The sequence below is a fragment of the Notolepis coatsorum genome (genome assembly GCF_963971535.1).
Source record: "Notolepis coatsorum genome assembly, chromosome: 16".
NCBI lineage: Eukaryota > Metazoa > Chordata > Actinopteri > Aulopiformes > Paralepididae > Notolepis > Notolepis coatsorum.
In genome coordinates this window covers 73050317-73074662 of record NC_140180.1, presented here as the reverse complement: position 1 = coordinate 73074662, position 24346 = coordinate 73050317, and the positions used below count along the sequence as shown (strand labels likewise).

Genomic DNA, 24346 nt, shown 5'->3' with positions numbered 1-24346 from the left:
CCCCCCCCCCCCTCCCTCCCATCCCCTCCACCACCCCCTCTCATCCCCTCCACCCTCACCCCCACCCCCCCTGGTCTCCATCGACTCCCAGCAGGATTGATGTGATGTTTTCAGAACTCCTGGCTAACCAGCCAAATATCACAGCTCTGCCTGCCCTACATCGACGTCCTATTTAGGTTACATCTACTATTTAACACTTCTACACAGTGTTCGCAATGCGTGTGTGCATGTGCGTTTATATGTGTGTGTGTGTGTGTGTGTGTGTGTGTGTGTGTGTGTGTGTGTGTGTGTGTGTGTGTGTGTGCGTGTGCATGTGTGTGTGTGTGTGTACTGTATATACACACACAATATATATTCTACAGTACAAAACATCCCAATGTCAACAACATTCCTCATTTTGTTAGGATAGTGAGGAGGTGGAACACAGTGGTATCAAACCACCGGGCGCACAGCGACGACCTAGAGGAGCGGAATACCAATCAGTCCAGCAGGCCGTCATGCTAATACACCTGATGAATCACAGAGAGGAACCACGCTGGGATGCTCGGAAAAAATATCCTCCCTCGCCTCGTTCCCAGAGGGTGTCATTCTGGATACACAGAGGTGGTTTAGACCAAAATAAACTCCTGTGTGCAACAGTCATTAGACTAAACAGCACCTCGGGGTGATAACAAATAAATTATCTGTAATTTTACTAGACTTCTCAGCCTCAGCCAGTCTGCCTCTGCATTCTTAGTGGGATAAATCTGGCCTTTTAGCGCTGAGCGACCCAGCCAGATTGCATGGCACGATGGACATTAAGTATTTATGGACAGTAACATCTTTAAGCCGTGCTCACAACAGGGCAATAATGTGTATATAATGCATATGAGTCATATGTAGTCTGACACTAAACGTCCCAAGTTCAGCGATGTGTCAGGGAGTTTTTATTGCACAAAGCTGTTTTGACCTTTTATATACAGTGGTCTATATCCACCTTATAAACATGCAACATAGGAGAGTCGGACTGAGAGGATCGTGTGACAGGGAAGCGTGCGTTGCACTGCATCAACCCCCGGACGACTCAACGGATAAAAACAAGTGAAGAGAGCAAACCATTATATTGCAAATACCACTTACAGTAAGCTCACTGTGTGCATGACACCATGCACTAACAAATATGACCTAAAAAACGGGATAATGACATAATAATAATAATAATAATAATAATAATAATAATAATAATAATAATAATAATAATAATAATAATAATAATAATAATAATAATAATAATAATAATTAATAATAATAATAATAATAATAATAATAATAATAATAATAATAATAATAATAATAATAATAATAATAATAATAATAATAATAATAATAATAATAATAATAATAATACACTTTATTTGTATAGCACTTTTCATACAGAAGTTGCAGTTCAAAGTGCTTCACAACAGTAAAAAATACAGGCATAAGCTAGCATAAAAAGATAGAGAGGTAGCAACTCCTGAATGCCTCTCTGTTTACAGTTTCATTCAGTAATACAAATAATAAAAATAGAATAGACAGAATAAAAACGTGCGGTTTGATTCAGTTTAAAAATAGGCTAAAATAATTAAATAGAACGGACATAAAATAGTTCAATATAAATAGATGGTCTAACATGCAACAGGGTAACAGATCAACGCTCTTAAAATTACAGTGCATAGGAGGTAGTGAGAAATTTGCATAGAACCGACACATGCATTTGATAGGAAGTGTATACAAGTAGGCAGGGTAAGAAAAGTGTTTTTGGGCAGTTTGTTCCATAGTTTTGGGGCGTAGTTGATAAAGGCTGCATGCATCACCGATCCTCTTTTGACTGTTTCTGGGAGCCTCTAGTAGTCCAGCAGCTGATGATCGCAGTGTTCTTGCTGGCCTGTAATTTATTGAGTGTTGGCTGGATAATGAGATGGCCTACAGTCTACAAGATGTATCAATTTACAATGTGTGCAGCGGAATTCATAACCCACATGTGGTGTTCGGGTCTGTGGGACCCGTTTTCAATGTTTACTAAAAGAGAAATTATACAATGCATTATCTTTTTAACCTGATACTCATTGGCCTTATTATCAGTGAGGAACATGTAAAAGAACATATTTCCATTGAGTGCACACTGTGCATTCCCCCTACACATTTATATGACATACATCCACTGGAGCCCAAAGTGTGTAAATTGTAGTTGAAAAGTTAATAATTGTAAAAATGATGCACACACACACATGTATGGGACATACACACATACTTACGTGATACATGTACCCACATACACATATCTGAGACACACATTCATACATGTTATCACGCACACCTACATATATCTGAGACGCATCCTCTCACATGCACTATGGAGAAAGATGGCATCCCGATAGAAGATGCAGCACATACCTGCTCGCAGGTAGATCGGTCTACATGTAACGTATGTGCATCAGGGATATATATGCACAATGTATAGTAATGTTTTTTTTTTGTAAGTGCTTTTTTAATTTCCATGTCAGTTGTTAATGTGTTTGTATAAGTCTTTTGTATGTTTTGTATGTTGTTACGAAAAAGAAAAAGACAAATCTTGGATGTTGCATATTATGCTGTGGAAAGATGTCTTGTGAATATTGGAAAGATTTGTGCAAAAATATCAATAAAAAAAATAATAATAATTGTAAAAATGAAACAAAAAGGTTCACTGTTTACCTTCACTATCTGCCTCCACCTTGTTTAATTTATATTTTTCAAGATAAACAAGATCGTTTCCATTCATGTCTATACTCTAATAATGGATTTTTTTTACATGTATCACAAAAAAACGAATAGCACTTTTATTGATAAATGTGATCTAGCAGAGGTAAATAGCAACTAATAACCATGCATTCTGTCTAGATTGCTTGTAATTGAGATCAAGTTAACATCTGTTGAGTATTTTTACATGCATTGTTATGGCTTTATTGTTTGTTGTGGGTCCACCAGACCTGTAAACATTGGGTGAGTAACAGACATCCAAACACCACACGGGGTTTGAGAAGGAAATGTGGTGAGAATGTTGATGGGAAAAAACATTTAGGTAGGCAAATTGTTTGGAAAGGCCAATAACCTAATAATCTAATATTAGTAGAACAAAACAAACAAATCTCAATATTAGGGAGCTAAAAAAAAATTCGGCCATAACCGAAAAAAAATATTTCAAATTGGTGGTAGAGCCAATATTTATTTAAATAGCATATCCCACCTCTGAAAGTAATGTCTACAACATAAAAAAAAATCGAAAAGCTCTGTGGATGTATTATAAAAAAAGATATATATTACTCTACATAAACATGTTATATCTATATCACCTTTAAATATGTATTTCTTTTTTATTAAATAAATTTGGTGAGAAGAACCATTAAACTCATCGTCTATAATACATCTATATAATGTCGGTGTGAAATAGCTACACTTGAACATGTAATCTCTCGGAGTGAGTGCCTGTAAGGAGGAGAGTGTTACGCTAGAAGCCAGTACCTGGAGATTAACATATCAACACGGCATTCGATGGCAACATGGCGCTTAACGCCTGTGGATAGATCTCCTACCGTGGGACCGTTGTTAAAGTCATGTTCAAAGACCACCCCGACAACTGTTCCCACGTTCCCACGGTCTTTCTAAAACACGCTGCCTCTTAAGAAATCTCCCCGGTGGGATTTAAACCTCTGCTTGTCATTGTGAGACGTTGAGTGGCTGAAATTAAGGCGGCATTCTACAGATCCCCAGTGGCATATAGATCTCTATGATCCTCCGCACAGAAAGGTGCAGGGAATAGTGGAAATAGCCTACAACATGATGCTATAGGAATCAGTTGTAAAATACATAATAATAGTAATAATACTATACTATGACCCCCACTGCTATTCGAGCTCCTGGGGGGTCATCAAAGCGAAGCAGGCTATTCTCAGTCCTTGCTCCACAATGGTGGAATGAACTTCCCACCACAGTCAGGACAGCCGAAACCCGCCAAATCTTTTTCCGTCGACTAAAAACACACTTCAATCAATATATGAAAAAAAAAGAAATACTGACTTTTGTACTGTTTTATTACTACTTACTATGCTTCTACTATCATCCTCCGACCTAGATTAACTGGATCTCAAGAAACCAAATGATTGCTGTGTTATAGATTTGTAGCACAATATCTTTTTTGACAGGTGGATTTAATGAATTTGAGCAAGTTGATTTATCTTGAGCAAACTTGTCTTATCATCTAAGTGGCAATGCACCTGCCTATTTATCTGAAATGTGTTTTAGGTCTGTGCCCGGCAGAACCCGGCTTAGATCATCTGACGCTGGTCTCCTAACTGTTCCCCAGGCTAGAATATCAAGGCCTGGACAAGCAGCTTTTAGCTATTATTGTCCTATAGTCTTTGGAACAGCCTGTCGGAGGGGTTTCTGAATATGTTGAAATTTTCTTATTAGTATTATTATTATTATTATTATTATTATTATTATTATTATTATTATTATTATTATTATTAGTATTATTATTATTATTATTATTATTATTATTATTATTATTATTATTATTATTATTATTATTATTATTATTATTATTATTATTATTATTATTATTATTATTATTATTATTATTATTTGTTTGTTTCTTGCCTTTCTTTAGAATTATTTAAATTATTCTTTGCAATAATTTTATGCAAAGCACATTGAGTTGCACTGTATGCAATGTGCTATACAAATACAGTTTTATTGATTGCTTGATTGATTGATTGATCGTTTTGCTTTCAGGAAGGGTATAATAACAGGTGCATAACCATATGATAAACCATATATCTTGAATGTACTGCATGGCTTCCGGTATCAGATACTACCATACATACAGTACTGTGTACAGGATATACTACATGTGTGTTTGTCATGACATGTGACGTACTGTGAGCTGTCTGAGAACAGGACACGCGTGTGTTATGACATGTGACGTACTGTGAGCTGTCTGAGAACAGGACACACGTTTGTTATGACATGTGACGTACTGTGAGCTGTCTGAGAACAGGACACACGTTTGTTATGACATGTGACGTACTGTGAGCTGAGTGAGAACAGGACACGTGTTTGTTATGACATGTGACGTACTGTGAGCTGTCTGAGAACAGGACACACGTTTGTTATGACATGTGACGTACTGTGAGCTGTCTGAGAACAGGACACGTGTTTGTTATGACATGTGACGTACTGTGAGCTGTCTGAGAACAGGACACATGTTTGTTATGACATGTGACGTACTGTGAGCTGAGTGAGAACAGGACACGTGTGTGTTATGACATGTGACGTACTGTGAGCTGTCTGAGAACAGGACACGTGTTTGTTATGACATGTGATGTACTGTGAGCTGTCTGAGAACAGGACACATGTGTGTTATGACATGTGACGTACTGTGAGCTGAGTGAGAACAGGACACATGTGTGTTATGACATGTGACGTACTGTGATCTGTCTGAGAACAGGACACATGTTTGTTATGACATGTGACGTACTGTGAGCTGAGTGAGAACATGACACATGTTTGTTATGACATGTGACGTACTGTGAGCTGTCTGAGAACAGGACACATGTTTGTTATGACATGTGACGTACTGTGAGCTGAGTGAGAACAGGACACGTGTGTGTTATGACATGTGACGTACTGTGAGCTGTCTGAGAACAGGACACATGTTTGTTATGACGTGACGTACTGTGAGCTGTCTGAGAACAGGACACGTGTGTGTTATGACGTGACGTACTGTGAGCTGTCTGAGAGAACAGGACACGTGTTTGCTGTTAGCAGGCTCAGGTGTCTCAGCGCTCTCATGACAGAAGAAGCACACACACACCCCACACACACACCACACACACACACACACACACACACACACACACACACACACGTACAAACACACACACGTACAAACACACACACAAAGACACAGACACATATTCACACCCACCCACAGTTTTGCATTCACTCACACACACAACACACACACACACAACACACACACACACACACACACACACACACACACACACACACACACACACACACACACACACACACACACACACACACACACACACACACACACATACACACACACACACACACACACACACACACACACACACACACACACACACACACACATACACACACACATGCTCATATTCACACCCACCCACAGCTTTGCATACACACACACACACACACACACACACACACACACACACACACACACACACACACACACACACACACACACACACACACACACACACACACACACACACACACACACACACACACACACACACACACACACACACACACACACACACACACACACTTGGCCACATCATTATTTGCATCTGTTCACTTCGAAGAGAAAGTGACATACGGATAGACAGATATATAGAGAGTGGATAGAGAGAAATAGAGATAAAGGGAGTAAGAGAGATAGACAGGGATACTAGATAGAGAGAGAGCAGGGGGAGGGATGGATAGAGAGTAAGATAGAGAGATCATCAACCTTTATTGATTCTCGAAATTACAATAGGGACTCTTATTATTATTACTTGTATTATGCACATCGTTGCGGGCGAGACCCCCCGCATTTCACTGTATAACTGTATGCCGTGACAAATAAAACTCTTGTATCTTGTATCTTGTATCGTGTATCTTGTATATTGTAGTCTGACGTCACTGGTTGTTCCACCCTTATAGGGATTCATCATTAGGAAAATGGATTATCGGCTATTGTAACAATTCTGCCGCATGGAAATTGACAAGCTTCCATTTTTGCACAAAATGAGCTCCCTTCTACCACCAACATTTTGGGAAATTTGCTTATTTGCCATCTACCCTGGAGTTAGACAAGAAGATACATACCGTATTCAACTAGCCAGTGTGTCGTTCCAGCAGTTTAGCAGTGTGGGTTAGGGTACAACTAGCCAGTGTGTCGTTCCAGCAGGTTAGCAGTGTGAGTTAGGGTACAACTAGCCAGTGTGTCGTTCCAGCAGGTTAGCAGTGTGAGTTAGGGTACAGCTAGCCAGCTCGTCGTTCCAGCAGGTTAGCAGTGTGAGTTAGGGTACAACTAGCCAGCTCGTCGTTCCAGCAGGTTAGCAGTGTGAGTTAGGGTACAACTAGCCAGCTCGTTGTTCCAGCAGGTTAGCAGTGTGAGTTAGGGTACAACTAGCCAGCTCGTCGTTCGGTCAGGCCGCAGATCTTACAATAAACATCACATGGTTAGTTTGGGCTGGCAGGGACAGATAAAGCCAAAGCTGTTGGCTCTTTAAATAGCGCTCTGTGTTGCTGCCAGCCAAGAGTATGTTTATGGGGAGGCTGGATGTGTATCCAGTCAGGCAGGTAGGAGGGAAGGTGCTCACGTTGATTTATATCCCTCAATCAGCATAATAACAATAAACTGTCATCCACCACGCCGCTTTTATTTGTAATTTATGACCCAGCGCTCCTAGTAAAACGGTGTGTATTCCTCCCCTCCCCCTCTGTCTCTCCCCGTCTCCCCCTCTGTGCAGAGCTGCCCAGCAGCCCAGGTGGTCAGTTCACCTTTCGCCCGTTGCCCCCACCACCCGCTCCCCCGCATGCCTGCACCTGTGCCCGTCCGGCGCCGTATGCCCAAGTGAGCCTGCAGAGGAAGACCATGCCGACGCGGTGCCAGACGAGCCAGGGTGGTCCGGGGGCAGACACCGGCACGGGCACAGACCCAGCACAGCTCCACAACAGCTGGGTGCTGAACAGCAACATCCCCCTGGAGACCAGGTGAGAGAATGGCGCAGAATAACAGCTAAGCTGTATTCTTCTTCTTCTTCTTCTTCTTCTTCTTCTTCTTCTTCTTCTTCTTCTTCTTCTTCTTCTTCTTCTTCTTCTTCTTCTTCTTCTTCTTCTTCTTCTTCTTCTTCTTCTTATTCTTATTCTTATTCTTATTCTTCTTCTTCTTCTTCTTCTTCTTCTTCTTCTTCTTCTTCTTCTTCTTCTTCTTCTTCTTCTTCTTCTTCTTCTTCTTCTTCTTCTTCTTCTTCTTCTTCTTCTTCTTCTTCTTCTTCTTCTTCTTCTTCTTCTTCTTCTTATTATTATTATTATTATTATTATTATTATTATTATTATTATTATTATTATTATTATTATTATTATTATTATTATTATTATTATTATTATTATTATTATTATTATTATTATTATTATTATTATTATTATTATTATTATTATTATTATTATTATTATTATTATTATTATTATTATTATTATTATTATTATTATTATTATCATCATTATTATGATTATTGTTATTATTATTGCTATTATTAGTAGTAGTATCATACTTCTTTTAGTATTATTATTGTTATTATTCGTATTATTATTGTTATAGTGTTTGCGTCCTTGCCTTCTTCTCCTTTTACAAATTACATGAGAGGAGGATAATATTAGCACAACACTAGACGTTCAGCTCGCTGTGACAAGAGGAGAACTCCGTCTGTTTACTCAGGACACGTCGTTCCTCTTTATTCATGGCCACGTCATGTTTCCACATTCAGACCGCGCCGCACCCCGGAAAACTCTCCAAATGTTTGGAATCTACTTGGCGGCTGGGCAAGCTCCATCAAACAGAATGAAACAGTCGCCGCATTAATAATAATTGATCACGGAATTATTTGGTAGACCCTCATTTGTGAAATTGTCTTTGAGGAGACGCGGCAAAGCGCGGAAGAATCTGTTTGCCTGTTTAATGAGTTCTTGCATTCGACGAGTGTGAGGACGAAATTGGCTGAGCGCCGAGTTTGTGGAAAAGGGTTTTTAATAAGATATGAATTAGATCATAATTACATCTTTTCTCATTTAAAGGAAAGGAAGAATAAAATGAAATGCAATGACAATTTAAATTAATCATCTGCAGGACATCAATCAACGTAAAATACTTGTCAGATGTCTAACTGTAATTATACAGTTATATTATATATTATATCTGCCCACCAGTCTGTCTTTTCTAAAATGACAAGGTAAACGATCATTTCAACATTAACTTTATATTTGATAGTGTAAGCAATATTTGTAAATGGTAGTAACTTAAAGGAACATAGAGAGTCAGAGTCAGACAATAAGATAGATACCAATTTCCTCTCTGAGTATTCAGTAGAAAGCTATACAGCTGCAAGCTTGATTGATTGATTGATTGATTGATTGATTGATTGATTGATTGATTGATTGATTGATTGATTGATTGATTGATTGATTGATTGATTGACAATTGTATTAACAGATAGCAGAATGGGGACAATACAGTACGGCTCAATACACACAATTGTTAAGAGGATGCAGATCAGAGAAATAATTTTGTCTTGTTTACATCAGGGTCCCCCATTTAGCCTAACTATAGTCTATAGCCTAACTTAGCACACATAGAAGCGGATACGGACCAACTAACCTAGCTGTTAGTACCTCTCCCGGAGTAGTTTTTAGATGGATATTGCAATATTAAAGAACACAGTATCCATACTGTGAATACTATAGATACTAGTATTGAGTATTAGCTCGATATCAGGCAAAAATACTCTGTATTGATGAAGGCTACAGATATCAAGAATGTACAGTTCTGACAGTAGTATTTTAATTTTGTAGTATTTGAAGTATTTGTATCTGCTAAATTCCCTTAGAAAATAAACTGGGGTGTTGACATTTCACTAGATTAAGGCCATGTGTTATGGTTTGTAACCGATCCCAATCGCACAACACAAGACATGTATGAGAGTAAGCCAAGAACTGGGCATTTATTGAAAACAACAGAAAACGGCACTGTCCCTTTAAGGGAGAACACAAATTACAGGAAAACATGAACTTGGGAAAATAGGCACAGTGCCTTTAAGAGGCGAGCTGGCTAAGGGGAAGGCTAAGGGAAGGCTAACGGACTGGGCCAGGGCAAGGGACAAGGCAGGAACAGGGAGGACTAGGAGGACTGGACAGGGAGGACTAGGATGACTGGACAAGGAGGACTAGGAGGACTAGAAGGACTGGACAGGGAGGACTAGGAGGACTAGAGAGGGGAAACAGGGACAGAGGCCCGCGGAGGCGGGCTGGGGACAGGGAGGACAAGGAGGACTAGAAGGACTGGACAGGGAGGACTAGGAGGACTAGAAGGACAGGACAGGGAGGACAAGGAGGACTAGAAGGACTGGACAGGGAGGACTAGGAGGACTAGAGAGGGGAAACAGGGACAAAGGCCCGCAGAGGTGGGCTGGGGACAGGGAGGACTAGGAGGACAGGACAGGGATGACTAGGAGGACTAGGAGGAACTGGACAGGGACAGAGAGAAACAGAGTCAAGGCCTTGGACAGGGCGAGGGCTGGAGCTGCTTACAGGGAGGAGTAGGAGGGCGCAGGCTCGGAGAGCGCATCTGGCGCGGAGGTCTGAGTGGTGCGCGTCTGCTTGGAGTACGCGCCGGTACGGAGAGCGCATCTGGCGCGGAGTCTGGATGCGCGTCTGGAGTGCGTCTGGATGCGCGTCTGGGGTGAAGAGCGCGTCTGGCTCGGCGGTCTGGATGCGCGTCTGGAGTGCGTCTGGATGCGCGTCTGGATGCGCGTCTGGAGTGAAGAGCACGTCAGGCTCGGAGGTCTGGATGCGCGTCTGGAGTGCGTCTGGATGCGCGTCTGGGGTGAAGAGCGCGTCTGGCTCGGAGGTCTGGATGCGCGTCTGGAGTGCGTCTGGATGCACGTCTGGATGCGCGTCTGGAGTGAAGAGCGCGTCTGGCTCGGAGGTCTGGATGCGCGTCTGGAGTGAAGAGCGCGTCTGGCTCGGAGGTCTGGATGCATGTCTGGATGCGCGTCTGGAGTGAAGAGCGCGTCTGCTGCGCGGAGGTCTGAAGTGGAACACTGGAGTACCTCCCGTAGAGGATTAGAGAGCGCAGTACAATGTCTCCCTCCAGGCAAACGGCGACAGGTGGCCAAAGCTTGCACCTCGTCTCACGCCGGAGATAAAACAGCATACAGACAGAAACAGAAACTCCCGTAGGAGCCTCCAGACAGAGAACCTCCCGAAGGAGCTTGGTGATAGAGATATGATACGGAACGACCCGACAAGGACAGAGGGGAAGAGCGAGGTACTTAAAGCCCACAAGGGCGCTAATTAGCATACACATCAGGTGCGTGATGGTAATTGATACTCGAACTAGAAGTGTGTGTTCGGCACCAGACCAATCAAACACATAATGACAGGTAGTCCAAGGGTGTGGCTGCTGAAGAGCAAACGAGAGTAAACGAACGCGAGGGTGGGGGCTAGTGAGGTGAGGAGACAGGGAATTAAAGGTCAAGGGAAAGGCGAACCTCACAGTACTCCCCCCTCCACGGGAGCCACCGGGCGACCCAAAAATACAGACAGAGTGGCAGGGGACAAAACAAGGCAACAAACAAAAAGTACCGGGCCATGCTAGCAGGGGAAGCTACAACAAAAGTGGGGCTAGCAAAGGAACAGGGTAGCTGAGGGGTAACAGGGTAGCAGAGGGGTAACTAGGGTAGCCGAAGGGTAACTAGGGTAGCTGAGGGGTAAGTAGGGCAGCCGAGGGGTAACTAGAGGAGCTGAGGGGTAACTAGAGGAGCACCGGGAAGGGGCTAGCAGAGGGAAAAGGATATCTGCCAGGGCACTGATAGCTACAGGGCCTATGCTAGCTGTACTGCTACATTAACATAGAGGCTGCGCTAGCTGCCGGAGCTAGGCTGGCAGACAGGGCCGGAACAGCATGAGAGAACAAGCTAGCTGGAAGGACAGTCCTAGCTGTGGGGAACTGACCTTCCTAGCTGAAGGGGCAGTCCTAGCAGTGAGAGAAAACTGACCTTGCTAGCTGAAGGGGCAGTCCTAGCAGTGAGAGAAAACTGACCTTGCTAGCTGAAGGGGCAGTCCTAGCAGTGGGAGCAAACTGACCTTGCTAGCTGAAGGGGCAGTCCTAGCAGTGGGAGAAAACTGACCTTGCTAGCTGAAGGGGCAGTCCTAGCAGTGGGGCAAACTGACCCTGCTAGCTGAAGGGGCAGTCCTAGCAGTGGGAGAAAACTGACCTTGCTAGCTGAAAGGGCAGTCCTAGCAGTGGGAAAACTGACCTTGCTAGCTGAAAGGGCAGTCCTAGCAGTGGGAAAACTGACCTTGCTAGCTGAAAGGGCAGTCCTAGCAGTGGGAAAACTGACCTTGCTAGCTGAAAGGGCAGTCCTAGCAGTGGGAAAAAACTGACCTTGCTAGCTGAAAGGGCAGTCCTAGCAGTGGGGCAAACTGACCTTGCTAGCTGAAGGGGCAGTCCTAGCAGTGGGAGAAAACTGACCTTGCTAGCTGAAAGGGCAGTCCTAGCAGTGGGAAAACTGACCTTGCTAGCTGAAAGGGCAGTCCTAGCAGTGGGAAAACTGACCTTGCTAGCTGAAAGGGCAGTCCTAGCAGTGGGAGAGCTACACAAAAAGTGGAGGCCATGCAGAGGGACCGGGTTAGCTGCCTGGGCATGGCTAGCTACAGGGCCTATGCCAGCAGCAAGGCTGCATTAACATAGAGGCTGTGCTAGCAGCCGGGGCTAAGCTAGCAGACTGGGGCCATGCTGGTAGTAGAGGCCTAACAAGCTGCAGGGGAGCTAACGAGGCTAACAGGGAAGCAAACAGGGGAGTCAACAGGCTAACAGGGGAGCTAACAGGGGAGACTAACAAGCTAACAGGGGAGCTAACAGGGCTAACAGGGAAGCAAACAGGGCTAACAGGGGAGCTAACAGGGAAGCTAACAGGGAAGCTAACAGGGCTAACAGGGGAGCTAACAGGGAAGCTAACAGGGAAGCTAACAGGAGAGACTAACAGGCTAAACAGGGGAGTCAACAGGGGAACTAACAGGGGAACTAGAGGGAACAAAAAAAAAAGGCAAACTCAACATATACCGTCTGTGCTGGCTGGGGTCGTCGACTGGTCGGGTCGTACTGTTATGGTTTGTAACCGACCCCAATCGCACAACACAAGACAGGTATGAGAGTAAGCCAAGAACTGGGCATTTATTGAAAACAACAGAAAACGGCACTGTCCCTTTAAGGGAGAACACAAATTACAGGAAAACATGAACTTGGGAAAATAGGCACAGTGCCTTTAAGAGGCGAGCTGGCTAAGGGGAAGGCTAAGGGAAGGCTAACGGACTGGGCCAGGGCAAGGGACAAGGCAGGAACAGGGAGGACTAGGAGGACTGGACAGGGAGGACTAGGAGGACTGGACAAGGAGGACTAGGAGGACTAGAAGGACTGGACAGGGAGGACTAGGAGGACTAGAGAGGGGAAACAGGGACAGAGGCCCGCAGAGGCGGGCTGGGGACAGGGAGGACAAGGAGGACTAGAAGGACTGGACAGGGAGGACTAGGAGGACTAGAAGGACAGGACAGGGAGGACAATGAGGACTAGAAGGACTGGACAGGGAGGACTAGGAGGACTAGAGAGGGGAAACAGGGACAAAGGCCCGCGGAGGCGGGCTGGGGACAGGGAGGACTAGGAGGACAGGACAGGGATGACTAGGAGGACTAGGAGGAACTGGACAGGGACAGAGAGAAACAGAGTCAAGGCCTTGGACAGGGCGAGGGCTGGAGCTGCTTACAGGGAGGAGTAGGAAGGCGCAGGCTCGGATAGCGCATCTGGCGCGGAGGTCTGAGTGGTGCGCGTCTGCTTGGAGTACGCGCCGGTACGGAGAGCGCATCTGGCGCGGAGTCTGGATGCGCGTCTGGAGTGCGTCTGGATGCGCGTCTGGGGTGAAGAGCGCGTCTGGCTCGGAGGTCTGGATGCGCGTCTGGAGTGCGTCTGGATGCGCGTCTGGATGCGCGTCTGGAGTGAAGAGCGCGTCAGGCTCGGAGGTCTGGATGCGCGTCTGGAGTGCGTCTGGATGCGCGTCTGGGGTGAAGAGCGCGTCTGGCTTGGAGGTCTGGATGCGCGTCTGGAGTGCGTCTGGATGCGCGTCTGGATGCGCGTCTGGAGTGAAGAGCGCGTCTGGCTCGGAGGTCTGGATGCGCGTCTGGATGCGCGTCTGGAGTGAAGAGCGCGTCTGGCTCGGAGGTCTGGATGCACGTCTGGATGCGCGTCTGGAGTGAAGAGGTACTTAAAGCCCACAAGGGCGCTAATTAGCATACACATCAGGTGCGTGATGGTAATTGATACTCGAACTAGAAGTGTGTGTTCGGCACCAGACCAATCAAACACATAATGACAGGTAGTCCAAGGGTGTGGCTGCTGAAGAGCAAACGAGAGTAAACGAACGCGAGGGTGGGGGCTAGTGAGGTGAGGAGACAGGGAATTAAAGGTCAAGGGAAAGGCGAACCTCACACCATGTTTAGACGGAAACGCTCGCGGGTGAATCCACAAAAAAGTTAAACCACCTTCATGGGTGGAAATCCTAGAAACGATACACCTTCGCGCTATCATCATGAACAGTCAAACCACATAAAACTATGACGAAAGGGTTCTCAAGGCTCTTGTCGCATACTGCTTACGTCACAGGCATGCGCCAGTAGCCTAGAAGCGTAAACAAAGCGAACAAGCATGTCTGATTCTATCCACGGAGATCACCTGAAGGCTACATTGGCAGTACTTTTAAATACACAATAATCAGTCCAGCGGCTATCACAACTAGTGACTGGAGCCACTATCTGTGTGTGACTCTGCTTTGGTCCAATCACATTCCCCCACCCACAGTCTGCGAATCAGAATCAGAGACAGAGTAGGGCAGGTCTTCACAGCACGCTTGGTTGTCTCAACGACCTGAGGCAGTGTAGCAGGGCTCTGTCGTCTCGAGTCGACACTTTTACAGCCTCGTCGTCTGCACGAAGAATTCCCTCCCAAAACACTAGTCTAAACGCAAAATTAAAAGTGAGACCGCAAGACGACTTCTGCGGTTTCTGTTGAGACTCTCTCCGTCTAAACATGGCCTCAAACACAGAAAGGGTTTGAACAGCCATTCTCACATAGATTGAACTAGTCATGCCGGTGAGCCACCAGAAGGGGCAGAATAGCTTAGTGTGAAATTGAATTACTGCAACATTGCTATTTCTTTTTTTAAATATTTTTTTAAATGCACACAATATAAGATAAAGTGACACTGTCAAGCGTGTGGCAGACAAACATTACTCAAATCCAGAAACACTGTACATTACAAGGACATCGGACACTGGCAAATCTAATGGGAGATGCAGTAATGCCTTAGGGTTAGCTGGGAAATGTATTCCCACAATATACCGTATTGGCCTGAATATAAGATTAACCTGTTTATAAGACCCCCAATTTTTATACAAACAATTATAAGAATACTATTTCCTCTTAATAAACAAATATGCATCTATATGTCTTGTAATTAGGAAAATAGTTATATCTGACTAGATTCTACCAATGACACCAACACAATGAAAAAAGTTGATATATATATTTTAAATGAAAATGTCTAGGATAGGCCTAAACATTGTTATTATAATTATTATTATTGTTATTGTACTTTTTTAAATTAAATTAAAATGATTGATATGTGTGAAACGTAGTGGAAACAATATATTTCAATTAGCCTCATTGATCACCATGATCGTAAATAGTTATTCTCCTACTCAGTTGGTTATTGGTCAAATTTGAACCGTCTGAAACCTACAGTAATGCTGGTGGATCACTGTATTTTGGAGGCCGTAGTGGGCTTTGTTTCTAAGCTAGTGTATCATGTGAAGCAAAACACATGGAGAGAAATCCATTGATACCAAACATGTCATACTAGCTTACCAGGGATACATATAGCTTGAACTGTCTTCACCATGACATCTCCAATATAATGCTCGACGACTTGTAATTTGTGTTGTGTTATATTCAGGCAATAAGTTACTAGTACTGAACAAACAAAATGTAGATTATATACTTCATATTACAGTAGATCTTAAAGGAACTTTTTGGGAAATTAGCTTATTTGCCATCTACCCTGGCGTTAGACAAGCAGATACATACCCTTTTCTTCTCTGTGCATGCAGTAGGCTTATGGAACAGCCGCACCGTTAGCCTAGCTTAGCATCATTCACTGGAAGTAGGTGTGCCAGTGTAGCCTAGTTCCCCAACAGTCACAAAATACACTCCAAATACAACCCCAAAACTTTCCTATAAACATGTTGTGACCTGTGTATTTACCATGTGGAGAAAAAAACATTATAATAATTAGACATTTTATTTTTCTAAGCAGATATATACTTTTTTGCTGAACAACTGCCCACTGGGTGCAGTGATTTAATCACCTCAAAAGCCCTGTTGCTTTTTGAAAAACAGGGCTTTTGAGGTGATGCAATCAAAACTAAAAGTTGGCGTGTTCCTTTAAAATATGACACTGCAAGTTTGATATCTTGCCGACATTTTGTTCGTACCTGTCAACTCTTATTTTACACCCAAACACACTTCATTTGATAGTAGTGCCAACAATTCTGAACCATTAAATCTATCCATATCCATGAAGAATCATCTTGGGTGACTGTCACACAGTATCCACACAATTGATTTGATATGTATGATGTGTTTCTGGAGCAGCTCCACCACGTGGTGTGGTCTCCTTACGTAATGTTACAGATTGGATTATTGGCACTCTCGCGTTTAGCTGTAGGGGACATTTGTACATGTACACAAACAGACCGTGATTATAGGAATTACATGATATGTGCATTCTGTTGTAGGTTGGATGTTGGCTTTAAAGCAACCCCCTCCCACACCTCTCCTTCTCTCTCTTCCTTTCTCTCTCTCTGTCCCCCTCTTTCTCTCACACAAAGACACACACACATTCTTGACGTAGGTATTTCCTTCTTGAGTCTACAGTCCTATCCCCCACTGGCGCGCTGGCATCCGCTCAATCTCAGGTGTGAGATTAGAGAATTACTAAGTATTTACAAACTTGACATGCTTCATGGCTGCTCACGCCAACGGAATTATGAGCAATGCTGTGACCTTATTAAAATGCAGCAGAAAAAAATGATGAATAAATAAATAGAAAAAAGATCTCATTTCGTCAAGCATGCTCCGTATTTTCCTCGACACTCATTTGATGAATCCGTATTGAAATGTATCGATCATGCGTCGGCGGAGATTAAGATTGTTTGAAGTGCCCATGGATTTCCTATTCAGCCTCGTATCTGTTATCTTTCTGGAGGGGTCAGCAAGTGTAAGCGCTGGGATGCAAATATAGATATTCAATATATCTGATGGGAACTCTCACTGGGTGCGTTAAGAGGCATAACAAATGTTGGAACTGTAATAAATCCCCCCCCCCCCCCCTCTTCTCTCGTCTCCTTCTTATTGTTGAGAAGTTAGTACTGACTCTGGTCACTGTACTGCACAAGCACACACACACACACACGCACGCACGCATGCACGTACGCACGCACGCACGCACGCACGCACGGACGCACACACACACACACACACACACACACACACACACACACACACACACACACACACACACACACACACACACACACACACACACACACACATACATATAAAAACACACACACTCTGGTAGCAAGTGCACAAACTGAAATGTACACTTGTAACTCAACCACTCTTACACATACAGTATGCATGCACAAACACACACAGACACACACACACACACGAATACACGAATGTGTGCATGTTGAAGCACACACACGTGCCCACACACACTACTCCCAGGTGGAGTCTGCCTCTGGGCCGCATGGGCCCAGACCTCCTGAAGAGGTGGTGGAACTCTCATTGTCCTCTTGTCTTGGGGGAAATCTGTCCTGTGATATGAGATTTTTTTTGGGGCTCTCTGGCGTCGCCCTGGGATATGGGCTGAGGGAGAGAGCGACAGGAGGGAGCGCAGAGGAACAGAGGAGCCTGTCTTTAAAAGTACGGGACAGGAAAATAAAAGGGCTCTCTCTAGGGCTGGGCGATATGGCCTCTAAATTTTGTCGCAATTTTTTTTGGCTATATCACGATACACAATATTTTGACATTTCCTCTAAAGTTCTAAACCACTTAAAAATGCTTGATTTAACCCTGTGATGCATACAGTCACGCCAATATGATGATTATAATAGTCCCTGCAACATATGTTTGCATTAAACCATGAAGATGCTTTCAAAAATAATTTAATGAAAAGTTTCTAAAAATCTAAACATTTACTAAGTAGTCTGCTGACACACTAATGAAAACATAAAAAAAAAATCTACTGTAAGACAATTTATATAAAAACTCTTGGGTGCCTAAGACTTTTGCACAGTACTGTGTTTCTATCCACTTTAGCCAAAAACACACACACTTTCACACTGTGAGAAAATAATAATCGCATACAAAGGGATAATGGCTTATAGATGATTTTAGAATATTTCAGACAATAAAATTAAATGTTTATCATCAACTATCCAGTTAGTATTTATAGTGTAACGTTTGGCTACTTTAAATCATTGAATGTAGAGAGAGAGAGCAAGAGAGTGTGATGTATTAGGTTTAAGTTTGAGGTTTGAGTGTCCTAAGTTGCTGTAGTTGATGACACCAGGATGTCAACACACTGAATTGGAACCTGGATATCTATGCCTGGAGGACCCCCCCCCCCCATTCCTCACTAATCGAACTGGTGTTGCGGAGTCACGTTAGAACGTTAGTTAGCTTAGCTTAGTGGCTAACGTTAGCCTGTTGCTCCCGTGAATTCAATTAATTGCATGTCATTGAAGGTCCGTGTTGGTCTGTGTCTATAATTAAATGAGAGTAAAGCGTTGCGCTAAAGCAAGTCTCATCTCAGCCGTGGCGGCTTAGAAACTGATGTGACAACATATACTCGATATTCACGATATAGTACATACATCTCATGCAGTAATACTTGATATATCGCCCAGCCCTAGCTCTCTCTCTCCTAGTGAAGCACCATTGTCAGAGTAGTGAAATAACTAAACACCAGTGATGGCCACCTTCAAGATGGATTGATTGATTTACTGGAATGATTTATTTCATTTATTTGACAGTTGACCCATAAAATGTACAGCTCCACCATAAAGAACAGTCACACAAAAGAGCAGAACAGCTCCATTCAGATAGAACAGTTACACACAAGAGTAGAACTGTGTGTGTGTGTGTGTGTGTGTGTGTGTGTGTGTGTGTGTGTGTGTGTGTGTGTGTGTGTGTGTGTGTGTGTGTGTGTGTGTGTGTGTGTGTGTGTGTGTGTGTGTGTGTGTGTGTGTGTGTGTGTGTGTGTGTGTGTGTGTGTGTGTGTGTGTGTGCGTGTGTGTGTGTGTGTGTGTGTGTGTGTGTGTGTGTCAGGGGCGGGGCTAGGGGGTGGCTACTTGGGCTCAAGTCCCGAATGTTTTCTGAAAAGCCCCGAATCTATTTAAAAATTTTAATTTTTTAATTTTTTTTGACAATTCATCATTGTTACATGAAAATATGTTTGCACCAGATTTAGCAGAAGCTAATTTCCATCTGTGGTCTATCCAGCTGCTAACTGTATTTGAGTGAGTTAAGTATTGGTGTCATGGTAGACTCAGACCTAAGCTTTAAATCACAATCAACAAGTTGACAAAAACTTAATTATTCCACCTTAGAAACATAGCATTTATAAATCAAAAGGACGCTGAAAACCAGATCCATGCCTTTATTTCAAGCCAACTCGACTACTGTAATGCACTCCTTACCGGCCTCCCGAAAAAATACGATGATAACTATTTTATTGCAATGCACTATTGCATTATTTTATTCTATTTTACTAACTATTTTATTGCACTGCACTATTTTACTTTGTATCAGTGAATCATAGACGCCTGGCCATAAGAGCATTCGGAGCATCTCTGCTCTCCCACTATTGAACTTGGGGGAGCAAAGGTATGCTCTTGCTCCATCACTTTTTGATCATATGAAAAATATGATATATCCCCCCCCCAATATATAAATCTAACCATAACTACGTTATGGTTAACTGAGTTTTAGTGAAAAGAGCAGCTTTATTGGTCAAGATTGAAGGCTCTATATTGCAGGAAATTGCACGTACAGGTTAATTAAATTAAAAAGAAATTGAAAAAAGAAATTTAAAAAATTTAAAAAATTTAAAAAAAAAGAAAAAAGGCGGGCACCTATCTGGGCTAAGCCCCAGATCTCCTATAATCCTAAATCCGCCCCTGGTGTGTGTGTGTGCGTGTGTGCATGCATGCGTGTGAATACTGGCCACACACTACTACACAACATGGCTATGTTATTACCACAGTCAGGCAACCCTGTCATCTTAAATACCCGAGACCCGAGATATTCAGGTCCAAAATGACAACCCGGTACAAATCCCAAATCCCTGAAATGGCAGCCCCACGAGTCGACCCTGAAGAACCCATACGCCAGCAGGAAGATGCGGACTGACTGCTCCGCCAGGCAGGGTGTCTGGTATATTATGAGGGATATCCTGTAACATCATTCTTCATTTATAAATAAATTGTCTAAATTCTTGCATCAGCAGTTGAAATGAAAAATGAAATATTTTAGAAGGAATATGTTAAGGAAAATGGATTGTGTATGGATTTGGCAGTCTGAAATGTTACTTAGGTTCTGAGGGAACATTACATACTCCTTGTGGTTTTGGCCAGGGTTTGAAGTCTTCAGATTGGGGACTGCCCATATGTCTGATGGTGATGGCCCATTATTCAGACAGCCCAATAGTCCGAACAATTTCCCATCGGACGGAAAAGCTCATTGGTCTGACAGATCAGTACTGACAGATCGGTATCCAGAAAACAAAACCCATTGTTCTGAAGTGCCGTTGTCCCGAATAGTTAAACAGGAGGCCCATTAGGCAGAAGGTCCGTTGGTCCAAAAATACACACACTTGCCCTTAATATCTTGTGCTGAAATATGTGGCAAAATAGACAGGATGGAAGGCCTTTTTTATACTGCTCACTGAGTCTGGAATTACATGCAAACATTACTGGAGGCATTGTGAATGTGCGCAAGATGTAGATGGATTCATATTGTCGTGTTAAGAGAGAGAGATGTGTGGCTTTTTTTTTCTTTTTTATTGATATTTTTCCCCCTCCATTTTCCTCCGATTTTCTCCCATCCCAATGTTAGTCGTTATGCCAATTCCCAATCCCTTTCCTGGTCGCTGCGCACTTACCCCCCACAGTCGGTCTGGGAGAGTGGAGGCTATCACGTGCTTCCTCCGACACACGTCTAGCCAATCAACCGCTTCTTTTCACCTGGCAGCGCGGACTCTCACTGAGAGCGTGTAACGTGTGGAAGGATCACACTACCGCCCTTAGATCCTATCCGCGCTTAGCAGGTGCCCCGACCGAACTGTAGGAGTCGCTGTTTACAACGACCCGGACCCACCCCGCCAGCTTCTCCCACCCTCTAATACTGCCAATTGTATTAGTGTGAACGGCCAGCCAAGCTGGTGACAACCCCGGAGCTGTGAGCTGGATTCAAACAGGCGAATCCAGCGTCTCCGGGGTTGGTGACGAACGCAATCTCCGCTACGCCACCTGACCACCCCCTGTGTGGCTTTGTTTTAATTGTATCATACCTTGGCTTTTACTGAAATGATGCCACATTGTTCGCACGTCAAAATACATTAAAATATGAACCGCTTAACAGGCACCCAGAAAAGTGGCAATTATTTTACTTGAACTTGAGGACTGCATACTTTTTTTGCAAAGCTTAGCTTTATAGTTTATACTTTATACTTATAGCACATGCATGAGCCTGGTCTCTTTTGAAAGATAACATTCTGAAGTTACTAATGCAAAAAAGGAGAGTCACTTTTAGTGCTAATGAAATAGAGTAACATAGGTCTGAACTTGAGTTGAACTTGAACTTGTGTACTCACATTTGTCTGTAGTGGTTGCAGGATTCCATATTCCAATATTCCAGCAAAGAGGTGTACGCTGGAATACACAGCGGTTTCATACTGTAGCCTGAATTCTTATGTAGTACAGGACAGGTCAGAATTTGATAAAAAACATTCAGAAATGGGTCTTTGAGATACATCCGAGTATAACCAGCGACACAAAATAAAGCTCTCCAAAACCCATTTCCTCATCCACAGCCGTTCTTTCTGAATTGCGATTCACTTCTGGTTTTCGCTCGTCAACTTTCACTTATATCCCTTATTCGCACCCCCCCTCGTGGGGTATCGTTGGAAAGGTACACTCATTGGCTACATCGCTGACCAATGATTTTCACCCTCAGTGGATGATTGGAAGTTATGGAGCGTCGGGAGTCCGGGGTGGTCATCTGACGCGTGGCACGTAAAATATATCTGACATATCATCATGTATGTCCACGGCGTATTTTTTGACCAACGGACCGTCTGACTAATGGGCTTCGTCTTTACCTATTGTGGCAGATATCATCCCCCGTCCCATGGCTACATGGAGGAAGGGAGATACTACTGCCACAGGCAGAGGAAAGTTAATTAAGGAGTTGATTAGGACTGATGGATTACACCTGTGCACCACGTGATCACCCACATCCCACACACACAATACACACATAGCATAAAACCCTAGGAGAGACAGAGAAGAGTTGAGTGGAGGTGAGGAAGGAGCAGAGTTCGTAGAGAGAGAGTGAGATACTGAGTTTGTGAGTTAAGAGCAGTGTTGTGCTAGTTACTGAAAAATAGTAACTCAGTTACTTTACTAGTTACTTCATTTCAAAGTAACTTTGTTACTTTACTAGTTACTTACACCCACAAGTAATGAGTTACTGTGAAAAGTAACTATTTAGTTATTTAAAAAAAAAAAAAAGATTGCTCCCGAGTCCCATGCCCCAGATACTCAAAATCGGTTGATCAACTTGACAGTTTCCATTCACATCACTGAACTCTGCTAAGCAATGTGGTCTAGATACAAACACAAATCTGACACAAACAAATGTTGTCCCGAGTCGATATAATAAGAAGTGCGCCGGTTGAAGGAACAGCCTTGATGTCGCCGGAGCGTTTCATTATAACCATCTTGCAACGTTGTTTAAGATATCAATCAAAACATTGCAACGTTAGAATAGTTATGATATCAATTGTGCATGAAAGGACTATATTTATATTGTTTGATTAGTATTATGGGATTCCCTGGCAGATTTCGTACAGTCAAAATCCGTTGATCAACTTGAGTTTCAGTGAACACATTGCACTCACCAAAGTCTGCGGTGGTCGAGATGTAACGTTAGTCCAGCTGACTCCAGCAGCCCCTCAAACATGTTCTTTATCTCGTTTCCATGTTGTATATTAATTATCTCTCCAAGTAGTTGCTAAATGGTTTGTTAGTTCGTTACTGCATTCTTTTTATGTAGATTCATAGCGAGCGTCCTCCTGATTCTGTTTGATTTCGCCTGCGTTTGTTTTGTTTACTATAGAGAGCGTCTATTACTTTCCGTAGCCGCATTTCTGGTTTCCGCATTTCTGATTGGCCAGTGGCCACTGACTGACGCTCTCTGGTCAGAGAACATCAGATAACGTCAGTCAGTGGCCAATCAGAAATGCGGAAACCAGAAATGCGGCTACGGAAAGTAATAGACGCTCTCTATAGTAAACAAAACAAACGCAGGCGAAATCAAACAGGAGTCAGGAGGACGCTCGCTATGAATCTACATAAAAATAACGCAGTAACGAACTAACAAACCATTTAGTAACGGTAACAGCGTTACTGAATTTAAAAAGTAATGCGTTAGAGTACTAGTTACGGCAAAAAGTAACTTCGTTACTGTAACGCGTTACTTTGTAACGTGTTAGTCCCAACACTGGTTAAGAGGTAGTTTGAAGGAGAGGTTAGAGCGAGAAGGTGTTCGTGTTACTGGACCCTGGACTGGCTGAGATACCCCCTTGTGAAACTGACCCTGGACCGGACGACAAACCCTGAGTATTGAACATTCCCTTTTTGTATGAGAGTCTGGAACGTGTATTGACCCTGGACTGTTATATGACCACTCTATTGCCCATCGGACTTGTACTGCAGATCAATAAATATTATTTGTTTATTGAAATTCTGCTTGTGTGGACATTGGAATTGTTTGTTTTGGTCCGTGTCGAGCCTGAACACCACAATGCTTGTCACACTATTCAGGGCCATGGCACTTCAGAACAATGAGTTTTTGTTTTCATTATAACGGACTGTCGTACCAATGGGCTTTCACTCCACCTGGAAATTATTCCGACTATTGAGCTGTCGGGAGTAACGGGCCGTCAGGCTTACAGCATGGCACCTTCGGATTAACAAGCCTAAACAAGCTGTTTAGAATTACCGCGCTCAGTGTTGTCACAAGGGGGAAACAGGCAACACGCTAGCGGTAATTAATCAATTATCTGTG

At 43.4% G+C, this 24346-nt stretch overlaps 1 protein-coding gene across 1 annotated transcript in view; it reads left to right on the top strand.

Annotated features, from left to right (window-relative positions):
- tenm1 (teneurin transmembrane protein 1) overlaps positions 1–24346 on the top strand; it is a gene marked incomplete at both ends in the record, with an annotated part of 448413 nt that overhangs the window by 139835 nt on the left and 284232 nt on the right. Inside the window, 1 exon segment of the mRNA XM_084332087.1 lies at positions 7575–7818. Coding sequence (XP_084188213.1) covers positions 7575–7818 — 244 coding nt within the window.